Source organism: Symphalangus syndactylus, chromosome 20, assembly GCF_028878055.3.
Source record: "Symphalangus syndactylus isolate Jambi chromosome 20, NHGRI_mSymSyn1-v2.1_pri, whole genome shotgun sequence".
Taxonomy (NCBI): Eukaryota; Metazoa; Chordata; class Mammalia; order Primates; family Hylobatidae; genus Symphalangus; species Symphalangus syndactylus.
Window position 1 is genome coordinate 58,464,459 of NC_072442.2, and position 18,320 is coordinate 58,482,778.

At 44.2% G+C, this 18,320-nt stretch overlaps 1 protein-coding gene across 1 annotated transcript in view; it reads right to left on the reverse strand.

Annotated features, from left to right (window-relative positions):
* Positions 1 to 3,617: 3,617 nt before the first annotated feature.
* Positions 3,618 to 18,320, reverse strand: part of GLP2R (glucagon like peptide 2 receptor) — a 67,078-nt gene continuing 52,375 nt past the window's right edge. The window contains exons 11-13 of the mRNA XM_055257273.2: positions 15,165 to 15,303; positions 7,749 to 7,790; positions 3,618 to 6,355 (exon numbers count right to left, since the gene is read on the reverse strand). Coding sequence (XP_055113248.2) covers positions 6,020 to 6,355; positions 7,749 to 7,790; positions 15,165 to 15,303 — 517 coding nt within the window. The 3' untranslated portion in view covers positions 3,618 to 6,019. The remainder of the gene's footprint in view (positions 6,356 to 7,748; positions 7,791 to 15,164; positions 15,304 to 18,320) is intronic.

An 18,320-nucleotide genomic window follows, 5' to 3' on the forward strand; every position in this document is an offset into this window, starting at 1 on the left:
TACAGCTGTATGACACTTTGTGGAAAATAAAGCATGAAGTTCAACTTGGCCAAAGGGAAGAGGAGGTGGAGATAGTGATGAGCTATGCCATCAAGACTCTTCCAGATGCAAAAGGTAGATGACCTGGCACAAATTATTGTGGCACAAATAGAAATTGATTGGCTCTTATAGCTGAAATTCTAGGAGTAGGGCTAGCTTCAGGTATGGCTTAATCCAGGGGCTCCAACAATGTCCCAGAGTTCATTTCTCCCTCTCCTCGTTCTGCTTTCTGCTGTCACCACCATTCTCAGACAGGTTCTCTCCATGCTGGCAGGACGGTCACCAGCAGATCCAGGCTGCCTTCTTCGTGGTTCCAATTTAAGCAGAAAAGAGAAAATGCTTTCTCTTAAGAGTCCCAGCCAAAGTATCAGGATTGCTTCTCACTGTCTCTGGTTAGTTATATGCCCAGCTTGACTCAATATCTGATGCCAGAAGGATGTACTGCTTTGCTTGGCCAGCAGATTTTTATGCCCATCCTTGAACTGAGGATAGAGTCAGGACAACTCAAGTTCCATGGACTGACAGTAGGAGATGAGTGGTTTTTCCAAGAGGAAAATTGGGGTACTATAAGAAGGGCAGATTCTAAACATAGATGTCTACTATAGAGACCTTGGGGAAGTGATTTCCTGTCTCTAGATCTCTGACTCCTCAAGTACATGTAAATTCAGGGGCAGAAATGGGTCTCATTAAGAGCAATAATCCAAACTGCCCCAGCTTCTGTTGCCACCTGCCCACATAAGATCCCAGGCCCTTGTGCAGTGCCTCTTGGGCATTTTTAGCATCTCCAGGAGGTGTCCCGCACAGATTCACCAATAGATCCCTTAGTGCCAGGTGCCATTGCTGCCCCCAAGTACTACGTTCCTAATCACAGGCGAGGCCACAGTGCTCCTAATGTGCCCAAGCTGTGTGCTGATCTGATCTGCTGAGGAGCCTTCTAGGTTAGAGTCTATCAGAACAGCCCCATGGGGAGTAGCATGTATCATGGAAACAGCTTTTGTCATTGCCTCCCGGAAACAGCTCTCCTAGCTTTTGTCTGAAGCTTCTCTTCTCTCACCAGGCTCAGACTCTGACCATGGAGCCAAGTGGGGTCAGCCACCATACTGCTGTCCACTTCACTCCCATTTCTGCCCCTTCATGGTTATATAAACTCATCAGACAAGCCCACATCTATGTCTGTGTCTCAGGCTCTTAGGCTCCAGCTGGGATGACCACTCCTTAAAAAATAAAACTGGGCCAGCCACACCTACATTGCCTATCACTTAAGAGTTGTGAGAATCAGTTGAGTCTGTGCTTGTGGAAGAATTTCTGAGCTCTAAATGCCACATGGGAGGAAGACTCAGTTTATTTGGACTTCAGCAAGGTATTGTCAGTTTCCAGAGGAGGTTTCACCTCCTTCCCCTCTGCCTCAGTTCCGATGTTCTCAACCTTGGTCCCATATTAAAGTCACGCAGGTGGCATTGATGCCAAAGCATGGGCAACAAAAGAAAAACAAATAGATACATTGGACATCATCAAAATTTAAAACTTTTCTACATAAAAGGGCACTATCAAGAGAACAAAAGACAATCTACAGAATGAGAGAAAATATTTGCAAATAATATATCTGATAAGGTATCCATATCCAGAATGCATAAAGAATTCCTGCAACTCAACAACAAAAAACAAACAATCCAATTGAAAAATGGGCCAAGAATTCAATAGACATTTTTCTAAAGAAGACTCACAAAGGACTAATCAGCAAGCACATAAAAAGATGCTCGACATCATTAGTCATTCCGGAAACGCAAATCAAAACCACAATGAGATACCATTTCACAGCCATTAGGAATGGTTATCATAAAAAAAAAGGAAAATAAATGTTGGCAAAGGCCATAGAGTATTTGGAATCCTCATGCGTTGCTGGTGGGAATATAAAATGGCACAGCTGTTGGGGAAAATATAGAATCACCATATGATTCAGCAGTTCCACTTGCAGGTATACTCAAATTTTAAAAGCAGAAACTAGATGTTTATACAACCCTACCAATAGCAGCATTATTCACAATAGCCAAAACATGGAGACAAGCCAAGTGTCCATCAATGGATGAACAGATAAACAAAATGTGGTATGCATGGAATATTATTCAGCATTTAAAAAAAGGAATTTCTGACACACACTACAAGGTGGATGATCCTTGAGGGCACTATGGGAGTGAAATAAGCTGATCACGAAAGGATACATACTATACAGTTCCATTTATATCCGATGTATCTAGAATAAGCAAATTCACAGAGACAGAAAGTAGAAGTTGCCAGGTGCTTGGGGAGAGAAGAATGGGAGGCTATTGTTTAATGGATATAGAGTTTCAGGTCGGGAAGATGAAAGTGTCCTGGAGATGGATGGTGGTGACAGTGATGGCTGCACAACAGTAAGAATGTACTTCATGCCACTGAACCGTACACTTAATAATGGCTGGCCAGGCACAGTGGCTCATGCCTGTAATCCCAGCACTTTGGGAGGCTGAGGCAGGTGGATCATCTGAGGTCAGGAGTTCGAGACCAGCCTGACCAATATAGTGAAACCCCGTCTCTGCTAAAAATACAAAAATTAGCCGGGAGTAGTGGTGTGTGCCTATATTCCCAGCTACTCAGGAGGCTGAGACAGAAGAATTGCCTGAACCTGGGAGGTGGAGGTTGCAGTGAGCTGAGATCTCACCACTGCACTCCAGCCTGGTGACAGCCAGACTGTCTCAAAAAACAAAAAGAAAAAAATGACTACAATGGTTAATTTTATGTTAAATATATATTTTGCCACAATTTTAAAAAGATCACTCAGGAACTTATAAAAATCCCAATACCCAGGCCTAGTTAGACCATTTCAATCAGAATCTCTGGCGTCAGACCGTGTCATTGGCCTTTTTAAAAAGCTTCCCAGGGGGCCGGGCGTGGTGGCTCACGCTTGCAATCCCAGCACTTTGGGAGGCCGAGGCAGGTGATCACCTGAGGTCAGGAGTTCAAGACCAGCCCGGCCAAAATGGTGAAACCCCATCTCTACTAAAAATACAAAAAAAATTAGCCAGGTGTGGTGGCTCATGCCTGTAGTCCCAGCTACTTGAGAGGCTGAGGTATGAGAATTGCTTGAACCCAGGAGGCGGAGGTTGCAGTGAGCTGAGATCACGCCACTACACTCCAGCCTGGGAAACAGAGTGAGACTGGGTCTCAAATAAATAAATAAATAAAAATAAAAATAAATAAAAAGCTTCCCAAGGGATTGTAATACCAGGATTGAGAACCACTAGACTAGATCTTCAAAGCAACAGGCACGCTGAGTTGACCAATGGGGTGGTCTATAATAGGGAGACACTCTCCTTCCATTCTTTTGACCTCTGACCTCTGCTTCCGGCCCCAGCCCCTCTGCCCACTCCTCTGGTCCCTAAGACCAAATTTAAGATACTGGAGCACCCAGGTCCCTGGCTAAACACCACAGCCCTTTTCCTCACTTCTGGCCAGGAATAGTGCATCGCATTCTTCACGGGTGGGAGAGCCACATTCTTCGGCTCCAGTGAGAAACAAATGTAAAAGAATCAACAAAATGCAAATCAAATTAAATAAACTTCTTTTAATCATTAGCAGAACAAGAGCAAGCAGTACGTGTTGATCACCCCATTTGTGGAGTGAGGGGTGGAGGGAGTACTTATAAATGCTTTGAAAAAAAGTTTCTCCTCTTAGTGGTAAGGTCCTGGATCACTTACTCCCAGCAGCATCCAAAGCTCCCAAGAGCCATTTATGTGCTGTCTCATTCCAGGAATGTGTGTGGAACACCTGGTCTGAACTGGCACTGTGCTGGGTACTTGCTGGGAATACGAGATGACCCCAGCTTTCGAGGAGCTAATTGGCTGATGAGTCAAGGCAGGGACATTTGCAGAAAGGAGAAAAATAGAAAGACATAGATTTTCATGACTGAGCTATGGATAATCTGGACACCAAAAAATAAACCTTTGCTTCATTACCTGCCTGATGCCTTTGCCTCCATCCCCATCCTGAAACCAGGGCTGGACTATGGGGTGACACAAGTGGGGATCCCACTTCAAGTGCAAAATTTAAGGGGACCCCAAAAGTCCCCATAGTCAATATAAATAATATTTTAATGCAATTGTTTAAAAATAAAAATTCACATTAAAAGTCCCTGATAGACAACATTTGAAAGTCAGGACCAGAGCCTGCACTTGCAAGAGGTGGCCTCTCCTGCCTCACCCTTATCCTGCCCCTGGTTCCAGTCAAATTCCATTTCTATAAATGGCTCATGGGCTGTAGTTGGTTAATTTGTTTTTTCAGAATATTGCATTAAAATATGATTTATTTTGATCATTTACTTTGAGTTTTTTAGAGATGAGTGCCTTGATTATTTCACCCTAGTCCCAGCCCTGTGACAAAGTATCCTTGAAAACAGAGTTGCCAGTAAAAGACAAGACGCGTGATTAAATTCCAATCTCAGATAAAATATGCCCATGGGATATACTTATACAAGAAGATTATTTGTCTGAAATTCAAATTTAATTGAGTATCATGTTTCTGTTTGCTAAATATGGCAGCCCTGCTTGAGGAGTATCATACTGACTCCCTCAAAGATAAGGTGGTATTCAGTCCCGTAGCAACATACCCCACCCACAGACACATGCATTTTACATACCATGAAAACGACACTCCTGTGCGTTAACACACTGTTTCCAAAGGATGTCCCTCCCTTGATCTTCCTACAGCCTCTTGCCTTATACTTTCAGTCACTGAGCCTGACCTCAACTGCCTGGGCCCTCCTCAGCCTCCGTGGGTCACGGTAGGCAGGAAAGATCCACAGGCTGGTTGATGTGAAGTCTTGGATCTCTCAGTGCCACCCTGGGCATGTCCAGATCCAGCCAGAGTCTATCACTTTACCTGGGCCCTCCTGCTTTCAGTATTTATTCCCACTGGGCAAATAAAATTCTGATCAGCTGGGACTCTGGCCATGGAGAGTTATAGGTCAACCTCCTGGGACAACAGGTGTGACTATCAATGCATCAATGGCAAATCAAAAATGGCGGGGGCATTCCTTGCCCCAAGAGAGTGGTAGTGTAAATCTAGCTGGTAGAAGCCAACCTCAGAAAGGTAGATAGAGCCAGAAAGGAGAGGAACGGACCAAAGACGACATTCAGAGGGTCCCCAGGCGCTAGGGCCAGTCCTCAAAGGGAGGATCAAGCAGAACCCCTGCTGCGCAGGGACAGAGAATTGAGGCAAAGAGAGAGAGAGGCAAGACTCGATAGGAGAGGAAGAGCAGAGAGGAGTGGCACTCTGGTGGGTGATATGGGGTTACACACTGTCCAAGGAGAGCAGGCACACCCCAGCTGACCTCGGAGAGCAGAACATCTCTTGCAGCATCCTGCCATGGCCACATAGTGGGGCTTCTAGCTCCCTCTCACCCTGCCCAGTGTTCTCCAAGGGTGGGCTTGCAGCAGGATTACCTGGGATGCTTATTAAACAGCTCCAATTCCTGGCCATTGTCCCAGATTCACTGTGTTAGAAGCTTAGCCACAAGTCTAGGATTCTGCAATTTAAAAGCTTCCTAGGAGGTTCTTGTGCACCCTAAACCCAACCTCAGATGGAAAGCATGCATCCCGAGGGGTAAAGGAAGAGATACTGGCTGGCTTCTATGTAACAGGAAACCTCTCTTCATGGTGGGGCTTCATTTGCTTGAATTTAGAGCCAGGCCCTAGGGTCTGGTGGGCATTCTGAAAAACACACTGGTGGGGGTTATTAGGATGAGAAGAGCAGGCAGAAGCTGTGAGCATGACACACAGCCTTTTTTATACAGAGCTTGAAGAACCTTGTGATAGCCTTCATATCAAAGTGGCATGGTGAATGGAACGAGAATGATTCCGTGCCCAGCAATGTGTGTCCTGCTTTGCTTCCTCTTCCTGGGCCCCCTCGAGAGTCCCTGGCAGCAGAGCCAGGGTGGTGGAACTCCACCCTAGATCTCACTCTCTTCCAGAATCTCCTCCATGGTGTTGGCCATGGTGACATCCCCCTCACTGCACTCGGACAGGCTGCTGCCCCGGGGCCAGCGTGCATGGTCCTGTTGGGGCTGGGCGCCCAGCTCCCCCAGACCTCGCGTGGCTAGGTGTAGGAGCCGCCCACTGTTAAGCGAGGGCTGCAGCTTCCGAAGCTTCTCAGCGCCATCTCCTTCCGAGAGCTTCTTGGGACATTTTCCCAGGAACTGGAAGTTCTTCCCCAGGACACAGGCTCTGCAGCCTGAGTGGCGGGCTAGCAAGAAGCGGACCCAGTATTTCCGCAGCTCAGCCTTCACCTGCCGGGTGAGACAAGTGAGAGGTTACTGTCTTGGAGTCATTTAGCCATGTGTCCATTTAGCAAATATTAATTGAGTAGCTACTCTGTGCCACCCTTGGGAAATTTACCTTTTAACTGGGGGAGACAAGGAGAAAGAAAGATATATAAACATGTCTGGTAGTAATGACACTGTGAGAGTATTAAGCAGGACAATGTGGTAAAGAAACAAAAACTTAAGATAGGGTGTTCAGGAAAGGACTCTGCCAGGGTGGCATGTGAGCTGAAACCTGCTTGATGGGTGAGGAGCCCCCTGCATGAAGATACAGAAGAAGCAGCAGTGAGCAAAACAGAAGATGGTTTTGCTGTCACGAAGCTTACATAGAATGTAAGCTATGTACATTCTATGTAAGTGGAAATACATAGTGGGAGGAGACAGAAATAAATATTTACGCTTGTAGTAGGGCGAGAGGAGGTTGAAAAGGGGTTGGAAACTCTACCAACTCCTAAAGACAGGAGAAAACACCTGTTCTGGCCTCTGCCCCTGCCACTATCAGAACTTTTCCCAGGGAAGCAGAGAGCTGGTTGGGCTATGCAATAATACGAATAACTAAAAGTAATAATAAGCCAGGCTCCATGGCTCATGCCTGTAATCCCAGCACTCTGGGAGGTTGAAGCAGGTGGATCACTTGAGGTCAGGAGTTTGAGACCAGCCTGGCCAACATGGTGAAACCCCATCTCTACTAAAAATATAAAAATTAGCTGAGCGTGGTGGTGGGCACCTGTAATCCCAGCTACTCAGGAGACTGAGGCATGAGAATCGCTTCAATCTGGGAGGCAGAGGTTGCAGTGAGCTGGTATCATGTCGCTGCATTCCAGCCTGGGCAACAGAGTGCGGCTCTGTCTCAAAAAAATAAAAATAGTTTTTTTAAAAAAGTAATCATAGTTCCCAGGTGTTGAGCATTTGCTATGTGCTCAGCATACCCAGGGGCAAGACTACAAAGCAGGGATGATTGTCGCTCCCATGTTACTAATGAGGAAAGCGAGGCTAAACAAAGTGCAGTGACCCAGCTAACTCACAGAGCTCCTGAGGGTGAACCAAGGCGTGAATCCAGATTTTTGGACTCTGAGGTTCAAGCTTGTTTCCTCTGTCACACTTGAATACTCCTTGCATCTCCAGAAGGGCCAGTGCTGGCTTCTGAACTCCTTTATACCCATCCCGACACCTTTTTTCCTTTTGCCTAAGCTGCTTCCTGCTCTCTGTACCAGAAGCTCACGATACAAATTTGTCCCCACACATGCTGGTCACTGCACATTCCCCCATAGCATCATCCCATCCACAGAAACCTCCAGAGGTAGGTAGGATTGCAGCCCCAGCCTCACATGAAACCAGGATGGCAACGTGGAAATCATACCTCTCCATTGGCAAAACCATACTGCAAGGCCACCAGGAACCCCTGAAACAAAAGGACATGGCATAAAATCTGACTCCGGAGAAGATGTGTCTGAGAGTTACTGGCAACATCCGAAGCCCTGCACAGGTCATAGGAGTCCCCAGAAAAGGCGTGCAACTGCATTGTTTACGCTAACTAGAATTAGTCATACTGGTTATGTTAACTTGGATTTCCATGGCATCTGTTCTTACTTTGACATCCAGCACCCTGCCCACCACACCCACATATCAGCCTACGTGTTTGCTTAGGGGTTCACAGGTGCACATGGGTCAATGATGATTAAACTCCCAAGACCTCGTGTCATTCATTCAATTATATAAATACTGGGCAAGGTCACTGTTGCATCTCTACTTGGTAATAGTGGGCACTGGCTAATGTTGGTTTATTTGTTTGTTTGAGATGGAGTTTCACTCTTGTCACCAGGCTGGAGTGCAGTGGCATGATCTCGGCTCACTGCAACCTCCGCCTCCTGAGTTCAAGCAAATTTCCTGCCTCAGCCTCCCGAGTAGCTGGGATTACAGGCGCACGCCACCACGCCTGACTAATTTTTTTTATCTTTAGTAGAGACGGAGTTTCACCATGTTGGACAGGCTGGTCTCAAACTCCTGACCTCAGGTGACCTGCCTGCCTTGGCCTCCCAAAGTGCAGGGATTACAGGCATGAGCCACTGCACCTGGCCTTTTTTTTTTTTTTTTGCCCGACTCGCATCCTTTCCTTTTGGCCCCTGACCCTCCCTACTCTCTGAGCTTCTGGCAGGACTGTCAGTCATGTGGTTCCCATGTTCCAGGATGACCATCACCACAATACTCAGCCCAAAATGGGCTGGAATCTAAGGTGCTCCAGTTAATGCTTGTTTCCATTGTCTTTCTCAGGCTCCCACATATGCTGATTTGTCAGATAGTCACTGTGATCACCTACATGTCCTGGCTGTCCCTAACTGATGTAAGGGTCTGTGGAATTTGGGCAGTGTGTCTGATATATTGGAGCTGGATGTGTGTGCAGGGCCCAAGTACTTGCATGTTTATAGAAAATGCCAGAACTCACAAGGAAAGGATGCATTTCCAACTAAAGACTGAAGGTCCTAATGGCAGGCTGATTCCTCTTATATGTCTTGATGATAATGAAATGTGGCACTGGGGAAGGCTTTTCTGCTCTTCCTTATGTAAGCCTTGTTCAGCATGTCCCTTCTGGAGCCAGACCAGGATCTCCACACTGGCAATCACGACATCAACCAAATGCTTGGATTCTGCCCATGAATGTGGAATTTCCCTTCTCTTATGCACCTAGATATTCCATGGCTATAGCTTCCATAACAGGGGCATAGTGTTACCAGTTAATCATTTTCACACATGCAATCTGGTCAGAGGTTCACAGCTGCCCTATGTGGCTGGCGGGACAGGTAATATTTGCCTCTGGGCACATGATATCAGAAGAGCTGGCTTTTAGGGTGCCAGAATTCTCACAAACAAGTTGGCTAAAATAGGATTCCACATGACAAATGTGTCTTTTCACTTCCTCGGGTGCTTGCTTCACAGTTTTAGGAACATCCTAGGGTCTGGTTCTCATTCTAGATTAAGCAAGTGTGAAGGGAGTGGGTCCCACAGAACACATGGCTCTTACTTCATATGTCACTGCTGTTTGGCAGTCTCTCCAAAGCTCCACTGATAGCGGGAGGCTGGTGGAACTCTCTAAGCAGTAGGCTTTTGGAAGAGTAAAGGACCCTCCAAAGCAGCAAGGAAAGGAAGCTGTTAGGGCTGATGCCTATTCTTGCCAGTTCCCATGGTGGAGTCTCCAAAACGATCCACCAAGTGTAGTTCCCCCAACATCTGCCCACCTGTGCTCTGCCTCTGCCTGGTGGGATGCAGAGAAACACGGCAGGAGTATTCAGAAGGTGGGAGGCCTCTGCCCACACACAAGCCCTCTAAGTGTGTTTTCTGGCTCAGTCCTGGTACAAAACACCCTGCAGAGTCACTTTGATTCCTCACAATCCTCGGCAGTGCAGGGTGATGAGCAGAGCTCTAGCTGGCTTCAGGAACAAATCTTCCATGCTGGTAGCTAGTCTTGAGATGGCTCTGATGGTTCCTCTTCTTTCTGTGGGCTCAGGCTGCTCTTTGCATCAAAAAGTGGACCTAGTTTTCTCTCCCCTCGAATCTACGATGACTTTGTGACTCCTTTTACTGACACAATGTCATAAAAGTGACATTCTGGGAGTTCTATGCCTATGTCTTAAGAGGGCTGGAGGTTTCTACTTCCTGCATCTTAGAACATTTGCTCTTGGGATGTCCTGAGAATCCAGCTGCCATGCTGTGAGATATCCAAGATACATGGAGAGGCCACATGGAGGAGAACTGAGGCCCCCTGAGCTATATAGTCTTAGCTGAGGTCCTGTCCAACAGCTAGTGTCAATGTCTAGTTATGTGAATGAACCATCTTGGATGTGCCACCCCAGTTGGGCCTTCAGATGTTTGCAGCCCCAGCCGAAAATTACATGTATCAAAAGAACTATCTACCCTGAGCCCAAGCAGCCCAGTCTACTGAATCATTCAAAATATCAAAATGGGGCCGGGTGTGGTGGCTCATGCCTGCAATCCCAGCTACTCGGGAGGCTGAGGCAGGAGAATGGCTTGAACCTGGGAGGTGGAGGTTGCGGTGAGCCGAGATAGCACTATTGCACTCCAGCCTGGGCAACAAGAGCAAAACTCCATCTCAAAATGATAATGATAATGATAATAATAATAATAAAATGGTTACTGTTTTAAGCCATGAAGTTTTGGTGTGGTTTATTACACAGAATCAGATGACCAACACATCCTCCATCCTCCCAAGGCAGAAGAGTCTGATAGGCTAGGATTCTTTCTCAGAAATCTGCCTCACATAGCTCCACATGAATAACTGGTCTTCACCTGGCCTTGGGTGGGTGAGATCAGGTGATCAACGGCTCACATTGCCCGACCCATGCCTTCTGGAGAAAAAAGGCCACCAAATATTACTACCTAACAGCTGCAGAGTTTTTTTTTCCACTAATTTAGGATTACCTTTTAAAGAAGATTACAGCCAGGAACACAAAAACTTCAAAGTACTAAACCTTATCTTTTGAAATGCCCTAAAAGACTGAAATAAACATGTTTTCATAATGGGAAAAAAATTGCTTATGGATCCTCTGTCTTGGTTCAAAGCCACAAAGAATTCAACTCCAACAGGAGGGAAAAAAAATATTGTCCAGCTGCTCATACCACACCTCAGGCTCTGGCTCCTTGGCCTTTGGTGAGCATGTAGTGGGCAGACACATTTTCTCTGCTCTGTGTACAAAATCTCAGCACTTGACCCTGTCTGGTGTATTGCTCCAATATATCAGACAGCACTTGACCTTTAAGACTGGTATAGGAAACTTGGTGTCTCCTGGTTCTAATCCTCACAAGGCACCTGAGAGGCACTATAGCATAGTGGTTACAGGCAGGGGATTAACCTCTGAATAAAAACCTCATCTCTGATACATGTTAGCATGTGAAAGTCCTCTGAGCCTCAGTTCTTTCATCTTTAAAATAGGTATAGTAATTTATCCTTCGTAGGGATATTATGCGAATCCTATGAGGCTGAAAGTGTATCATGTTAAGCAGATACTTTCCAGTGTACAATTTTAATTCCTTTGCTAGTATTTTAAATACATTTTTTAAAGTTATTTTCTTAGTGTATATTCCAGGGATTACAACATGCATCTTTTTTTTTTTTTTTTTTTTTTTTTTTTGAGATGGAGTCTCGCTCTGTCACCCAGGCTGGAGTGCAGTGGCGCGATCTCGGCTCACTGCAACCTCCACCTCCCGGGTTCACGCCATTCTCCTGCCTCAGCCTCTCCGAGTAGCTGGGACTACAGGTGCCTGCCACCACGCCCGGCTAATTTTTTGTATTTTTAGTAGAGACGGGGTTTCACCGTGGTCTCGATCTCCTGACCTCGTGATCTGCCTGCCTCGGCCTCCCAAAGTGCTGGGATTACAAGCGTGAGCCACCGCGCCCGGCCACAACATGCATCTTAACACAATCTATTTCATATTAACAGTAACTTAACCCTGGTAAAATATAGAAATGTTCTCATATATATCTCTATTTACTCATTCTTCTCTTGTGATATTCTTGTCATATATATTAGATCTTTATATATTATAAACCCAATAATACAACTTACAGTTATTATTTTATACAATGTTGTATTTTTAAAATCAATTATGAGAAAAAAATCTACATATAGCCTTTCAGATTTACCTATGTATCTGCCTTTTCCCCTGTTTTTTATTTCTTCATGTGGATTTGAGTTGCTGTCTGTTGTGATTTTCTTCCAGTATGAAGGACTTCCTTTGATACTTCTTGAAAGGGGTGTTTGCCAATAATGATTTCTCTCAGTCTTTGCTTTTATGATAATGTCTTTATTTCACCTTCATCTTGAAACATACTTTTGCTGAATTTAGAATTCTTGATTGATAATTTTTTTCTTTCAGCATTCTGAATATTTTATACCACTGCCTCCTGGCCTCCATTGTTCTGATGAGTAGTCAGCTGTTAATTGTATCATTGGTCCCTATATGTATTGAATCATTTTTCTTTTGTGGCTTTCAATATTTTCTCTTAATTTTTGGCTTTCATCTGTTTGACTGTAATGTTTCTAGGCATGAATCTCTTTGTTTTATGCTTTTTGAAGTTCATCAATCTTCCTGGTTGTGTAGATTAACATTTTTCTTCAAATTTGGGAAGTTTTCCACCATTATTTATCCAAATATTTATTCTACCATTTCTATCTTTACGCTCCTTCTAGGACTTTCCTATGTGTATGTTGGTATGCTTGATGGCATTCCATCGGTCTCTGAAGCTCTGTTATTTTTCTTCATTCTTTTTTCTTTCTTTTTCACAGACCAGATAATCTCATTGACCTATCTTCAAGCTCATGGTTATTTATTCTGCAATCTTAAATCTAAGCTTTCCTAATAAAATTTTCATATCAGTTACTGTAGTTTTCAACTCCAGAATTTCCATTTGGTTCTTATTTTATAATTGTTCTCTATTGAATTGAGATAATTGAATTCCTTTAATTATTTCAACTTTTTCTTTAAATCTTTGAACATGTTTATAATAGCTTCTTTGAAGTCTTTGTCTGATAAGTCCAACAGCTGGAATCCCCCACCCTACCCAGAAAGTTTCTAATGACAGCTTTTTTTTTTTTGTCCTGAGTATGGGTCACACTTTTCTGTTTCTTTGCAGATCTCATATTTTTTTGTACAAAACTGGAAGTTTTAGATAATATATTATAACAACTCAGGATTCTGATTCTCAAGTCCCCATCCCTGGAGTGGTGGTGGTTGTTTGTTTAGAAAATTGTCTGGACTACTAGTTCTGTGGAATCTGTCTCTGCTGTGGTATACAGCCTGTGATGTCTCTGCTCATTTTAAAAATTTTGGTTTTTATTTTTAAATCTGGTCTTCTGATGCTGTTTCCAATAGCTTAATGATCAGCCAATGATTGATCTGAAGTTGTTTTCAAACACCTCAAGCCCATAAGGCTTCCATACCCTTTGCCAATGGATCCATATGTCACTTGGGCAACACATTCAAAGTTCAGTTTAAAGCCTTCCCTGTCTTTTACTTTCCACCAGACCCCCTCATGGTTCCTCTATATGTGTGCAGAAACTCATATTCAGCCAGAAATGTGTGAATGTCCTTTCTGGTCCTTCTTGAGTGTGTATGCAACCTTATGCATGTACACAACCTTCCAGTCAACCTGAGAAGTATGTGGGGGCTTGTCAAGGCCCACTGTGGCTGTCTCATTCCCCAAATCTTCCTGTTAAATTTCTGGCTAGCCCATCACTATGTTTTTTCACCCCAGATAGAATGACAACTTCAGGCTGTAACACTGTCCTTCCCTGTCCCTTTGTCACCAAGACGACTACTGTATCTGGCAATGCCCAAGGATGAGGGTTTTTTCTGCTCTTTGATCCAAATCAAGTCAGCCTCCCTCCTCAGTGAAGCTGCTAGTTTTTGCTAGAATTTCCTCACTGATGGAGCAGGGATTAGAGAACAAAAGCAGTCCCTGACAAAAATAACATAGACTCCCACTGTTATTACTGAGTTTCAGTAATTTTTCTTGAATGAATCCTTCTCATTTCTTTTCTTTTTTCTTTAAGTTAATTTCTAGGGTCCCAAAATGGTTGCTATTGACAATTGTCCAATTTTATCATTTCTTTTTGGGGAGAAGTTTTGTAGATCCTCTCTTTTTCATCTCAGAAGTCCTGCCCCCACACCAACATTTAAAGATGATTCATTTTCAGATGACTACTCTATGAAGACCTGGGCCGCTGTGCTGTTAGTGGTAATCTGTTGCATTAGTGGCCTTCACTGATGAGCTGCCCCTCCCAGCATTCATGCCTTTGGGCAGTGCCCTACCCTTTCAATCTAGGCTGGGTCTGTGACTTGCTTTAAATGACAGAATGCAGCGGAAGCATCACTGTGCCAGTTCCAGGCATAGGCATTTAAAAGGCCTGGCAGCTCCTGCTTTTATACTCTTGGGAGCCCTGAACTGCCCTATCCTGTGGAGACACCACAAGGAGAAAACACATGGAATGCCTAAGGAATGTCATGGACACTGAGAAATGAGGCCTCAGAAATTTGACCCAAATAAACCTAGCCTCAGCTATTTGAGCCATCCAACTTAGGCACCAGTCATGTGAGTGAAGAAGACATCTTGGTAGTTCCAGCCCCAGTAGGCATCACAGAAGCAAAGGTTAGCCATCCCTACTAGGTCCTACCTAGATTCCTAACTCCCAGAATCATGAAAAATAATTTTAAAAATTGCCATCTTAAGACACTAAGAAATAGATAATAATTAAGCAATAGATTACCAAAATAAATCCAGGTAACAACCACAGCTGGCCTCTTGTTCCTAGTTTCAACTCCCACACATCTGTCAAGGTTCAATAGCCTCCTGGTCTGAACTCATTAGTCCCTACCCAATTTTTGTTGCATTCTGTGTACATGTCACCTGAAGCACAGACAATGCTCACTTTGCACAATGCTCTGCAGAGAACCCAGCAAAAATAGGCACTTAATAAAAGGCTTCACATTGACACTCATAGTTAATATGATCATGAGTCACACCAACTATTACCACCCAGGAAAGAGACCATTTCCCCCTTAGTCACTGAATCATGCTGGCAGGATCAACGCAATACTTCCCCATCTGCATGCCCTTCTAATGCCAAGGGCCCTTACTGATAAAGGCTGCGCTGATGCTACAATTCTATTTTCATCCACAGGCTCCTTACTTCTGAGCCTGTTTCAGCCACACGCATTTTGTTTTCTCCAAAGTCAAGGCATCTTGGTTCAGATTTCTACTTACATGAAAGGAGCTCAGTGTCAACTGAATGAAAAGTCGTATAAGTTTTGCAAATCCTTCAACTTGATCATCAGTGATGAAAGAGAAGAGGATCTCATGAACTCCCAATAAAGGAATGAGGACCAGTGTTGATTTTGCCAATCTGTAAATGACAACCAAATAACAGTCATGAACAGGCAACATTTCCTGCTCTTCCGTGCCATGACTTTGTTGCAGCTCTTACCCTACTGATAGTTGTTTCCCAGATGGTCTCCTTGACTACAACATTTAATGCTTCATGGCCATTGTGGTCTTGTTTACTGTTGTGTTCCTACACTTGATGCATGGAGGATGCTCAGAAAACATGAATTGAATGAATGAATGCATGAATTCCCCTGTATAGATTGTCATATGTCTGTAGCTCTTAATGTTTTGCCTGATGGATAGATTTCCATGCAAGTGACTCCCACCCTGGGACACTCCACCCCTACCAGGTTTGTTAAATTTCCTATCACCTGGCTAGCAGTTTCATCTATCTCTTTCTTTACTCAGGACTTTCAACATCAGTATTTCCAGTGTTACCAAGAGAAGGGAGAGAAAATGAGTTGCCCAGGGTCACACAGACACTAAGTAGTAAACCTCGGGCTGGATGTGGGGGCATCTGACCTGCAGTTCTGACCTGCAGACTCCTTTCTGGACTTTGCTGTCAGCCCTCATGTTGCCCCTTAACCCTGGTGATAGTGAGGAACGCAGGAAATGAAAAACTGATCCTCCTCATAAAAAGTGCGGTGTGGAGGTTCACTGTTGTATATAGTCTACACAAAAAAGACAAACATTCCTTGTGCCACCCACGTGTAAAGTGCACAGCTGGGGCCCAAATGCTGCATACTGGTGGTTCCCAAATGTGGCTGACTATTAAAATTCCTCACAGAGCTCTTAAAATATATACATATAGTTTCCTGGGCCTCAGTGTAAACTCCCTGAATCCACACCTCTGGAGGTTGGGTCCCAGGAAGTTAATTTTTTTTAAGAGACAGGGTCTTCCTCTGTCACCCATGCTGGAGTACAGTAGCACGATTCTAGCTCACTGCAGCCTTGAACTCCTGGGCTCAAGCAATCCTCCTGCTTCGGACTCCAGAGAAGCTGGGACTATAGGTGTGCACCACTGTGCCTGGATAATTATTTTATTTTATTTTTATTTTATTTTATTTTATTTTATGAGAGGGGATCTTATGTTGTTGCCCAGGCTGGTCTCGAACTCGCAGCCTCGAGTGATAATACTACTCCTGCCTCAGTCTCCCAAAGTGTTGGGATTACAGGTGCAAATCACTGCACCTGGCCAGATGTGGACTTTTTAAGGAACTCCTCACAGATCCTGAGAAGTAGACAGGTTTGAAAATAACTGCCCTTTACTGTTGAGCTGCTTCTTAATTTAAAACTAACTACATTAGCAGAGATGATTCATATTCGGGGTACGAACAAAGCTACTGTGTTATCCACATTGGGAAAGAGGAGCGTAATTGTAATGATTTTTTTTTAGCTTAGGTCACTTCTTGTAAAGGGGCCAGACTAGGAGGAACTTCCCCTCAGATCCCATGGAATTAAAGGTGTAGAAAACCACGGTGGCATTCGCAGTTCATGGGGGAGTTTCTTAAGGAAGATTTCACTCTATCCGAGAGCAACAGCTTAGTATGAATCCTGTGTCTGCAAGGGCCATTCAGATGCAATGTTACCAATGAAACAAACAATCTCACCTTTGTGCCCCCAAAGGATCTAAAGCCAAGAAGAGGGGTGCAGGAGCCACCAGGACGGAGGGACTCCACCTGGCCATGTGACTGTGTGAACCAGAGCCTTGACTGTCAGGAGAGGCTGATGAGCAGAGAGATGGAATCATGGGCCTTGGCTGTGTGGTTCTTTGAGCTGAGATCAGATCGACTCCCACTCCAACACCCACCCCTACAGAAGTCATTTCGCTAGGCAACATTAATATGCTCCCCATGAGAGAACATTTCAAGGGTTTTGTATTTCCAGGAGTGTTTCTAAAGCCCTCTGACCCAGAGGTTACAAAGTGGTGACCATGGATAGTAACTGACCTGCAGACAACTTTTGCTTAGGCCACGGATCAATTTTTGTTATTGGAGTCATCTTTAAATAATAATATTTCTAGAAAAAGTGTCCAGGTTTCTGGCTTCTTTTGAAAAATGAGGAGATCTGGCAACATTGGACTCAAATTCTTGCATAGCAATCGTTGGTTACAGCCGGGCAATGGCTGTCCCTTTAGAGGGAAGCTGTGACCTCCAGCCCCCACCCGGCTTATACTACTCAATTGTGTTACTTGCTTGGCCCTTGTAAGAGTCTGAATTTGTGACCCTTGCTCTGGTCTGGGTTTTCATGATACAGACTTATATGCCTAAAAGCAGACTTGTGTCTTATCATCAGCTTATTCTGATGCCATGTTATGATGTTACGGTTTTTAAAATAAACTTTTAATTTTGGAATAATTTTAGATTTACAGAAAATTAGCAAAGGCAGTACAGAGAGTTCCCATGTCTATTCACTCAGTTTCCCCTAATGTTAACATACTACATAACCATGCCCGTTTGTCAAAACTAAGAAACCAACAAGGTATATTATTAGGAACTAAAGTTCGGGGTTTATGTGGATTTCCCACTAATGTCCTTTTCCTGTTCCCTGATCCCACATTTCGTTTCATACAGAATGATCTATAAAGAATAACAATTTTTAATAAGGTTTTGGGCCACTCACTCTTCTGGATGGAGACATGAAGGGATTGTCTACCCTTCACCTTATTCTAACTTCTCCTTAGACGAAGTACTATTTTTGTCCCTGTCCAGATGAAAATCCATAAATAGCAATAGCAGTTTACTCCTACAGACTGTGTTTATGCTCATTTTCATCCATAACCTTTTGTTTATTTAAATGGTTCCATTTATTGCAATCATTTAACTATCCAACAAATATTTATTGAGCATCTGCTTATGGCACATGAGTGAATATAGTGGGAAAGAAGGAGCTGTAGTCAAAGGCAGCAGGACACAGGAAGAGTATCTGGGCCTGAGTTCAAATCTCAGTGTTGCCAATTATTAGTGCTATGACTGTGGGCAAATTATTTAACCTCTCTATCTGTTAGTTTCCTCATCTGTAAAGGGAGGATTATAA